The sequence below is a fragment of the Cryptomeria japonica genome, chromosome 2 (genome assembly GCF_030272615.1).
Source record: "Cryptomeria japonica chromosome 2, Sugi_1.0, whole genome shotgun sequence".
NCBI lineage: Eukaryota > Viridiplantae > Streptophyta > Pinopsida > Cupressales > Cupressaceae > Cryptomeria > Cryptomeria japonica.
In genome coordinates this window covers 654,224,767-654,235,808 of record NC_081406.1, presented here as the reverse complement: position 1 = coordinate 654,235,808, position 11,042 = coordinate 654,224,767, and the positions used below count along the sequence as shown (strand labels likewise).

At 40.3% G+C, this 11,042-nt stretch overlaps 1 protein-coding gene across 1 annotated transcript; it reads left to right on the top strand.

Moving 5' to 3' along the window:
- Nucleotides 1–211: 211 nt before the first annotated feature.
- Nucleotides 212–2,156, top strand: LOC131067699 (EPIDERMAL PATTERNING FACTOR-like protein 5). Its single transcript, XM_058002812.2, has 3 exons — nucleotides 212–1,391; nucleotides 1,474–1,526; nucleotides 1,681–2,156. Exons 1-3 carry the CDS (start codon nucleotides 1,280–1,282, stop codon nucleotides 1,885–1,887), a joined length of 372 nt encoding a protein of 123 aa, XP_057858795.1. The 5' UTR covers nucleotides 212–1,279; the 3' UTR covers nucleotides 1,888–2,156.
- The last annotated feature ends 8,886 nt before the right edge of the window (nucleotides 2,157–11,042 follow it).

Below are 11,042 nucleotides of genomic sequence, written 5' to 3'. Positions count from 1 at the left end.
GGGTCTGGGGTGCGACTGTTTGAGCGTAAGGTGATGTCGGCTGACTCTTAGACAAAGTGAGTGCCTGGGAATGCGTATTCCACAGCTCTTACCTTTTTTATTTTCACTCTTCACACTACCCACTATCCAACACACCCTACAAATGAAACGTGCGTTGTACATCTAGAAATTTGCATCAGAAAGCAACCATTCACATGCCACTCAACATCAATGTGTTGGGAGTCCTAAGAGGACCAAATCCTTTCCTATCTAGGTATCGCCATCACCATTCTTCCAATCTTGACGGCGGCCAGCTTAGTTTGCTGAACTACCTACCTCACTCACTCTCACTCACTATTTGTCTACAACTTCAAAATAGGTAAATAGTTGTGGGAACAGTTGCCCACTTGCCCTGGTACTGGTTGGGTAACTGTGTGGGTTTCTTCTTAACTTGTACTTGTAACTAGGAGCTTCTCATCGAGAGAGCAGATGAAGAGATTTTAGGGCAATGACATCAGAACTTAAAGAAACTAGTTAGATACTTGTGGGAACAGTTGCCCACTTGCCCTGGTACTGGTTAGGTAACTTTGTGGGTTTCTTCTTTAACTTGTAACTAGGAGTTTCTCCTCAATGAGCAGATGAAGAGATTTTAGGGCAATGGCATCAGAACTTAAAGAAACTAGTTAGCAGGTGGGGAGCTTGAATTTAGTGATATCCTAGTCTAGAAGTTGACTTCATGCCATGTGCATTTGGTTGACATAGCCCATATCTCAATACCCAATAGAAAGGAACATGGATTTCATGAGGGTCTTGGTGCTGATATGCCCTGCAATTTGCAAACCATATTTGGTTCTTCAACCCCTTTGGTAGGAAGGACCCATTTATAGTTTCTGAACAATTCACAAGGTTTGTGTTGGCCAAATGGGCAGTAGATTCATTGATGAAGGTGAATGTTTCTGTACCCTCTTGGAGATTTCATAGTGGAATTGTAGAGTTCAGATTACAGAAAGCTATAGCCTTTGCCATATATGAGCACAGGCTCCCCTTTTCTGTTTACTTTTGCTTCCTTTTGTGGTACTCTTGTACTGCCGCTACAATATTGGGAACGTGCCTGACATAACAGTATTCAGCCTTTATAGTTCTAAACAACAATATCCAGTGAGCCAAGAGGGGCATTTGCATTTATCAAAAGAGGTACCAGAAGCCTGAAAAGTTTTACTTATGAGAGGATTCAACATTATATAATGAAACAGAAGCCTGGAATCCAACAAGGAGGAAGTGGGCTGATTGTTTTTCCGAGATGGAGCTTATTCCCCGAATAGGGCAGATTTTCGTTTATTGCCTTGCACTGTTGCTGTATTCCACTGCAATCCTTGTGTCGATTCAAGATACAAGTTATGATTTGTACACAGGTGAGTTGAATTGTTGAAATAGTGATTTGTACTAGTTAGAGACCAGCAGCCATTAATAAGCTCTGTGTTGGTGTGCAAGCAGATGTGTCTGGACGGATTGCAATCAGAGGAACCACCACAACTCAATTACATCGGGTATAAAATCTTCAGTATCTATGCCACATTGTATATTAGGTTATTTAGATTTTCGATACCTCAAATGACAAACAATCTGTGGCCTTTTTAAGCTCTTGTACTAATTTCAAACTGGGTAATGGCCTAACAACCTGTAATTTTATGCATCTTACAGAAGAGCAGAGTAGAGATAGAGATTAGGAGGAGGAAGCTAAGCGGACCGGGATCATGGCCGCCCACATGCATCTCCAAATGTGGAAAATGTACGCCATGTAAGGCTGTTCGAGTGCCTGTAAAACCAGGAACTCCGAGAGTTGAACCGGCAGAATACTATCCTGAAGCCTGGAGATGCAAATGTCAGAACAAATTATACATGCCTTAACAGATCTATCTCCGTCAAACATTGGAAATGATGCCTTGTGTGTTTGAAAATGAGAGTTGAACCGGCAGAATACTATCCTGAAGCCTGGAGATGCAAATGTCAGAACAAATTATACATGCCTTAACAGATCTATCTCCGTCAAAGTTTGAGAGACTGTAACGTGGGGTAATCCGTAATCCTCACTGTAATTCAAATATGATACCTTAAATTTGATGTTCAGATCACCATATATAGATCTATATATGTATTTTTTATTTGGGACATCGAAACTTAAGCCTCCGGCCTCCATTTTAAATTAATTTTTTTTCCTTTTTCTTATTCATTCAGTCAACTTTTGTTTTGGGTTTATATGGTATTCTACTTAAAGCATTCTTTAATGGAGAACATTCTTATTACAACTCTAATTAATGTGGCATTAGTTTCTTTTCCAAGTAATTATAGAGATGAAAAGACTTCACACTTTTTTCTCGTCTTATATTTGGTTTAAGATTTTTCTTTTATAAACATGATTAATGATACTTGTGATTGTCCTTAGCTATTTTTACATCTCTCAATGTATGTTTCTCAATGTATGTTCCATATCTAGTTGTAGGCCTTGTTCACTTTTAAATTACTATATGTGTTGATTTTAACCATCTATTTATCTTTGATGCTATCATGCACACTCTTGTCTACTTAGACATTTAAGCACATGCCAATATCCCTTGGGTTCAAATTTATCTTTCTCCATTCAAATATTCCCTCTCACTTAACCCTAACCCTAGTTCATTGATGCGGAGCCACAGGGAAACTAGGTAGGATTCCCAATCCCAACACACTCACTCAACTTGCTCCAATCGATCAATCAACAAGGGCTTACTTCCACACATCAACCTCACAACAAACTCACAACACCAATGGTGGACATCACTCAATACTAGACAACATACCTCTACCTATAGCCCTTGCTCACACTAGGCTATATGCACTCAAAAAGCTCAAACACCAACAAGAAAGCATAGACCCAAACCACCTTCATGCCATGTCATTTCACATCCCTCTTGACATGTTTCATGCATTGGAAGTGGTCTACAATCTTCCTAATATCCTTGTTCTTCACAAAGGCTTCACAATCCTTGTAGCCCTAGTTTTTGAGTATTTGGGGAATAACTCACAAACTTCCCAAACCATTGGGCACAAAAATTGCATATTTGAGTACCCTTTTGGGCCCTCTATAACATATGTCAGATTCAGGTGGGAGTTCTTTGGACCAACTATACGAAATACTACCTGTCCTAGTTGGTCAAGAGCCTCAATTAGGCCTGTTTTACAAAGCAACCCCTCTAGAATGGACTCACATAAACTTCACAACCATTTGGACACTCAAAAAATGTGTCAAAACCAAAGATACCACAAGAAGTTTGGGCCTGCACTCAACTAGTTTTCCACAAACCAATCTACCCCTCTTCAATTGCTTGCCATTACACAATGCCAAGCATTTCAGTGCACCTTTCTCTCTCCTCCACTCACGGCCACCTCTGTCAACCCTACCATGCTATGATACACCTGTTGGCCCAACATCCCCTTGAGTTTGAGGAATTTTCACTCTTGGGAATGTTTGGAACCAACCATGTCTTATGAAACCTTTGGTAGGGTTTCCTCAGAACCCGAAACTGAAGAAAATCAATCCCCTGGCTCCAAACTTTGTTTCAACCCCTGCAACCACTTGGAGATGTTAGGCATAATGCTATTTCAACCCTCCAAACACATTAGATGCATTCACCATTCGGATACAATAATGAAACAAAGAGAATAAACAGACAGAGACACAATTTCTTGCAACAAAGATGGCTTCTCATTCATCAAATCTTCATCAATCATACAATTTCAGCCTCAGAGGCTTTTATATGCATCATCCAACGTCTCCCAATGTCCACAACTGAAATTTGAACCATAGGACCGTTGGAGACCAACTAACCACAAAAGTTGTTAAGTTGACAACAAAAGTTGTCATGACAATTTGACAACAATGTACAACTTTGCACTATTGGCCCTACAACCAACCAAACTGACACAAAACCATTACATAGGAGTCAAATATGACCACATAACACAAATGGCATCTTTCAGGACCCATCTTGGTCCTTTTGAACAAGTGTGACCAAGGTTTGCCCCCTAGATCCTATTACATGAATGGATAAACAAGATGGCTATAAAGCCTTACAAACATGATAATGTTCCACTTGGATCTTAAGATCCTTATTACATTCAAAACAAGAAAGATTAAATTGCTCATGGATTGGACTCCTTATGTCCACTTGGTTCCCCTGCACCATACTCTCGGGGTGAACTGTTCTCAAGTCCTCTTGAGAAGAGATCTTCAAGTCTGCAACCAAACTTCAGAATATCATGCTCATCCAACCATGTTGCATCTACCTCTGGCAAACCATGCCACTTGACCAAATACTGCTTGTAAACCTGATTCCTAGTCCTTTTCACCACTTGGTATCGAGGATGTGCCCCTATCCTTGACACCATCAAGGGTGGAGTGAAATGTAAGTTTACGTGGACAGAGAAGGCAAATCAGAGTTTTGAGCACTTGAAGAAGAAGGTGACGGAGCTGCCTACCCTTAGACTCCCTGACTTCAACAAACTCTTCACAGTGGAGTGTGATGCAAGCAAACAAGCCATTGGTGCAGTCCTTAGTCAAGAAGGACACCCGATTGCTTTCTTCTCTGAGAGACTTAATGAGGCCAATCAAAGGTATTCCACATATGACTTGGAGCTTTATGCAATGGTGCATGCTCTCAAAAAGTGGAGACATTACCTACTGCCCAAGGAGTTCATAGTCTTCACTGTCAACCATACCTTAAGCTTCTTAAATGGGCAAGAAAAGTTGAACCAGAGACATATCAAATGGGTGGAGCAATTGTAGTCCTATACCTTCACAATCAAGCACAAGAAAGGGACATCAAACAAGGTAGCAAATTCCTTGAGTAGAAGGATACCCACAATTCAATAAATTCAGTTACAAACCATGGGAGTAGATGCCCTCAAAGACATGTACAAAGGTGATAGTGACTTCAAATAAATTTATGAAGTTTGTTTGAACTTTTCTAACTCTTGCCATGCAGATTTTTTTGAGTATGTATTGCAGGAAGGATTGCTGTTCAAGGGCAGCATGTTATGTGTGCCTAAATGTTCCATGAGGGAGAACATCATTAGGGAGAAACATAATGGAAGTCTAGGAGGTCACTTTGGGCTTGACAAGACCTTGGAGTAGGTCACAAGGTATTATTATTGGCCAAAGGTACAGACTGATGTTAGGAAGTTTGTAGAGAGTTGTCCTATTTGTCAAAGAGATGAGGGTGTGTCTTCTAATGCAAGGTTATATCAGCCTCTTCCCATTCCCAATAGGCCTCGGGAAAGAATTAGTATGGATTTTGAGTTGGGGCTCCCTAGGTTACCAAGGGGATTTGATTGCATCTTTGTCATTGTGGATAGGTTCAGTAAGATGGCTCATTTTTGTGCCATGCAAATGTACAAATGATGCATCCCACATTGCAGGGTTGTTCTTCAAAGAAGTTGTTAGAATCCATGGCCTACCTCTCAACATAGTGACTGATAGCGACTCCAAATTTGTGGGACACTTTTGGAGAATATTATGGAAGAAGTTGGGGACACATTTGTCCTTCACATCAACCTACCATCCTCAAACTGATGGTCAGACTGAGGTTGTGAACAAATCTTTGGGAAATTTGTTAATGTGTCTCACCAAACAACATTGCCAAGCATGGGATTTGGTGATTAGTCAAGCAGAGTATGCATACAATGATTCGGTGAATAGAAGTACAAGTAAAAGTCCCTTTGAAATTGTTTATGGTATCCATCCAAGAGGCATTTTGGAACTCAGGGACCTCAGTGGTATGGATGGGAGAAGTGCATTGGGTGAGGACTTTTCTATCACCATGAAGGACATACATGACACAGTGAAAGCCACTCTCCAACAAAATGCAGAAAAGTATAAGGCCAGAGAAGACCTTAAAAGAAGAGATTTGCAGTTCAAGGTAGGAGACTTGGTCATGGCTTATTTGAAAAAGGAAAGGCTACCTAAGGGTCAGCCCACAAAGCTCCTTATGAAGAAGATTGGTCCCTACCGAGTGGTGCACAAATTTGGGGAAAATGCATATGAGATTGAATTGCCTCTGGGTCTTGGTATCTCTCCTATTTTCAATGTGTCTGATTTATTTCCATTCAGAGAGTCTACTACTGTAGATGACGTTGCAGGTACTGGGAATGTTGAAGATGATAGTGATTGGGTCAAAGACCTACCTCCAAGCAAGCCTTTGCAACTTGAATGTGTAAAGCGGAAAATCGCGATCGAACCCTAGTTGCTCTCCCCTCTTCCAACTCCAAGGAGAGAGAAGGGAGATTCACTAGGGTTGATGGTTTTCACTTAGGGGAGAGACTTTACATTCAAAAGAGGGGTTGAAACCCACAAGATCCAATCCCACGCAATGCAAGATTGGATGCTAAATGAGTTTCAAGGGTTATGACAGCAAGGCTACCCTCTTTTGTAAAGAATGTGCATAGAAGAATTAAGCTAGGAATGCATAGAAAGTGAGAAAGATTCGCTTATAAACTGAGATAGGAATACAGTATGAAGCTGCGGACCTGGAATTAGCAGTAAACTGTCGATACGGCGCTGTCCTGCAAATTTGAGCCAAAGTTGCTGGGACGATGGCGCCCGAGTGCCAGGGTCGTCCGAAAAATCCGCGAAACGAAGGGGGATCTGTTCGTCTCTGCACAAGGATTCCAGATCTTCAATTTCAGCCGCGTACCTGCAACCTACACACAGAAAAGCGAAGACGATTGGGGGGTTAGGGATTAGGGGTTTGCCTTTAGGTCAAACCCCGGTTTTGGAATTAACCAAGAAATGAGCAATGCTGTAAATGTAAATGTCTGTAATGTAAAACAAGTACTAATACCTTGTTGTAAGGATGTTTGTATCCTTATGTGCGAAGGTATAGATGTTGTATGTTGTAAGTGATCTCCTCTTCAATGGTTGAATCCTTGTCTTGAATGCAACACTTAGCCTTGAATGGAGACTTAAAATGATCAATTGCTTGAAGGAATGCTTGAGTATAGTTTCCACGCTTGTACACATATGACCTTCTTCCTCACCCAAATGGGAGAGGAAAATGTAGTTTATATACTTGCCAATTAGGGGTAAAAGACTGATTTTCCCGACCTTAGGCCGACCAGGAAAGATAATTTCCAATTTGCAAACTAAAAAGACCCGAAGTCCCATAGGAGACCGGGCCCAAAATAGGGCCAGGGACCAGGGCGCTGGGCGCTCTGGTCCCACCTCCCGGGACAGCAGGGTGCAAAGGAGGTTCAGGCTAGGGTGCTTGAAAATGCAGTTTTTGGTGTCGTGGACAAGTTTCGGGGTCTCCATTCAGGTTGCGTGTTGCGCCGCCATCGTGAAGACCGAAATGCAGTCGAAATTGCAAGTGTCGCAATTTTAGGACGCTACATTTAACCCCCACTTTAGCGGGAGTATGTATGCTCATACTTCCGGTAAAGTACAAGGAAACAATATTGAAAGACTTTCACCACGTCAAGGAGGCAAGACACACCAAGCCCCAGTGGACTAAGGATCTTATGACTTCGATTGACAAAGTAAAAGGGAAGATCATGAGGGAGAACCATGACTGTCAGTAGTAAGGTTCCCTCACTATGAGTCATGCAAGAGAAATACCGAAAATTTTCAAGGCAAAGCTGAGTTCTCCAAGAAATTTTCATGTATCCTGAAGGGATAGACAGGGTGTATGCCCCCCTACGTTAAAGCGATCGCACACGCCTCAACGGGGGTGATTGTTTTAACGTAGTGATACACATAAGAAATGAGAAAGGAAAGGAGCACGTTATCGCAAGGATTTAGCCCCCAAGTGTGAGATAAACCCAAGGATAATAGACACAAAACACAAAGCACGAGGTGACTTCGCTTTCCTCGGGGTCAGTATGCTGTATGATAATTCATGTATATGATATGTATGTATGCATAATTGTTCTTCATTCCCCAATCAAGGAAGGTCACCTAGAAGAAGGGAACACATGTGTCTTTTGAGTCAACATGAGAGAGACCAAAAGAGATCTCAATGCTTTGCATCGTCCTCAAGTAGACAACACCAAGGACAACAAATAGAAGAATGAGAATAACATATAAAAGAAGTAACACAAGAGAGGAGGAGAGAATCTGCTATGCTAATGTAACTAGTCTAGCACGTCATCTACCCCCCGATCTTGCTGATCAATGTTTCGGGAAGGTAGGGCACACGCTAGAGGAGGAACATCCAACACAGCAGATGGAGCTATCACAAGATCCAAACAAGGGCTATGTTCATGTTCCAAGCCATGTTGTTCTTGTCTAGGAGCTAGGATAAGTTCTTTAGAAAATTCATTAGATAAATGGTTATCAATATCAACAAGTTCATATTCACTATCAGAAGCAAGAGGAGTAACATTTTCATCATGAATAACATTTTCATCTATAGCATCATCAAGATTTATAAAAATAGGGTCTTTAATTCGCACAGGATCAAGACCATCATGCATCTTATGTTTTGGAGATTTTGGAGAAAATGGAATAATGCTTGTTGAAGGTGTTTTTGGAGATTGCAAAGTTTGAGAAGCAACTGCTTGAGCTCTAAGACGACGCTTTTGTCGGCATTCACGTGCAGAATGATTTCGTTTAGTCTTAGTAGGAAGTGAAGAAGATTGAGGAGGAGGAATGTTCTCATCCTTATCACTTGGGTGTTTAGGTTGTGGTCTCTTAGGCTGGATAATGGGAGAAGAAGAAGGTCTCTTCTCTCTATAAAAAGGAGGAGGAACTGCTCCATATAAATGAGGAATTTTTGGTTTAGGAAGGAGACCAAGTCCATCATGACGAGGAGGGATAGGTCTACTTTTAGGAAGTTTATTAGATATAGACATAGTCACATCCATAGGGATGGGTTGGGAATCTTCTTGAGGAAAGACATTAGTTTTATCTTTCAAAGGAAGAACTTCCTTCTCAAGAACGATAGGAATATCAAGTTTGGGTGTTCTAGGTTCACTTAGAGATAGGATCATATCTGTTTTCCACTTTTGATAAGATTTGAAAAGATGATCACTTCGCGGAGGAAGAGATTGGAATTGTTTAGGCCAAAAGTAATCAAGAGGAACGCTAGAAGTTCTTTCAGCTGGTTTAAAGAGACTATGATTGACAGTAACAACTTCACCATTATGGGGAAATTTCAAACACTTATGAATAGGAGAAGCAATAGCTTTCATGGAAGATAGCCAAGGATAGCCAAGCTTCACACGAAATTGTTCGGAAGATGGAATAATAGCAAAGTTCACATCAAGGGATTTGTTATGGACCTCAATAGGCAATGTAATAGAACCAATTGCAGGAGAAGAAAATGCATGAAATAGTTTCACAATCACATCTGTTTTGTCATAAATCACTTGATTCAATTGCAAAGTAAAAAGAAATTCTTCAGTAATAACATTAACCATGCACGAAGGATCAATAAGCACTCCACGGCAAGGTGTATTCTTGACTTTTGCAACTATGTATAAAGGACCATCAGGTGCCCTAATGGTTTCACTGGAATCAAATGTGATGGAAGGTTCTTTAGGGTTTTCTTGCTGCTCTACAAAGTTAATCACATTCGAAGTCATAGACACAAGACCATCAGATGAAAGAGAGGAATCATTAGTCTCAATCGCATTAGAGGTATGAGAAGGTAATGGATCAGTGAAAATCTGAAGATTTTGATTAGGAGGAGCTACAGATGTATTGCCTTTATCATTCACTCCAGAAACAGAAATAGTATTATTATCAATCAAATCTTGAATTTTACCCTTTAAAGAAAAACATTTTTCAGTATCATGCCCAGGCTGACGATGAAATTGACAAAAAGCTTTGTTATCAAAATAAGGTGAAGTAATCTTTGCAGGATCAATTTGCCTTATAGGAGGAAGAGTAAGCACATTTTGTTCCAATAACTTATTCATAATACTATGCAATGATTCATTCAAAGGAGTATACTTTCTTTCTTTCTTGAAAAATTTAGAAATAGGAGGCACACTTGATGCTGCATTCACATTGTTGTTGATGATGTTTTCATTGAATTTGATGGAATCTCTGTTCGGTTTAAACTTCCCAAATGGTTGTTGACTGCTATCACCCTTATCACTCGGAGCCATAGGATGTGATTGTTCCATTTGACTCACAGTCAGTTGATAATTGTGAAGAGTTGCACACAACTGTTGGAAAGAAGTAAACTCAGAAAACAGAAGTTTGTCTCGAATATCTTTTTGTAAATTAGAAATAAAGATTCTTTGAATATCATTGTCAGGCACTGGAAAAGAAATTTGAGCATACAAATGCTTATATCTACCAATGAAATCAGTCACTTTTTCTTTAACACCTTGTTTACAATGCATTAAATCAATCAAAGTAACTTTAGGACTTATATTGTTTTGAAATTGTTGAATGAAAGCATTTGCAAGTTGTTCGAAAGAAGTAATAGAATAGGAAGGCAACGAGCAATACCATTGTAGGGCTTTGTCTCTTAATGTTCTAGTAAACAATTTTGCAAGCAACCTTTGGTCATAGGCAAAATCAGTACAGATTGTTTGAAAAGTCTTAACATGTGTTAGAGGATCACCTTTACCATTATAAAGCTCCAAATGCGGGATTTCAACATGTTTAGGAGGGATAGCTCGAACAATGTCAAGAGAAAGTGGGCTTGCAACATCAAATGTGGGCACACTAAACTTAGATTGATTCATAGAGGCAATTTGTTGCTGTAAAGAAGAGACAGTTTGTGCAAGATTGTTAATGGTCGCTTCAGTCGAAGAATTCATATTAGATGTGTTAGATTGAGATGGAGGTGTTATGTTATTGAAAGAAGGTAAAGAGTAAGGTGGTGGGACTCTATGATAATTAGTCATAGGAGATGATTGGACAGGAGGAACACTACAAGGAGGAATGGAATGATTGAATGAATTGCCCCCTTGCATTTGTGGAGATGTAATAGGAACACTCATTGAAGGGACGAATGAAGAAATCGGATTGAATGAAGGAAGAGGGTTAATTGAAGAGGAAGGATTGCCCCCATGAC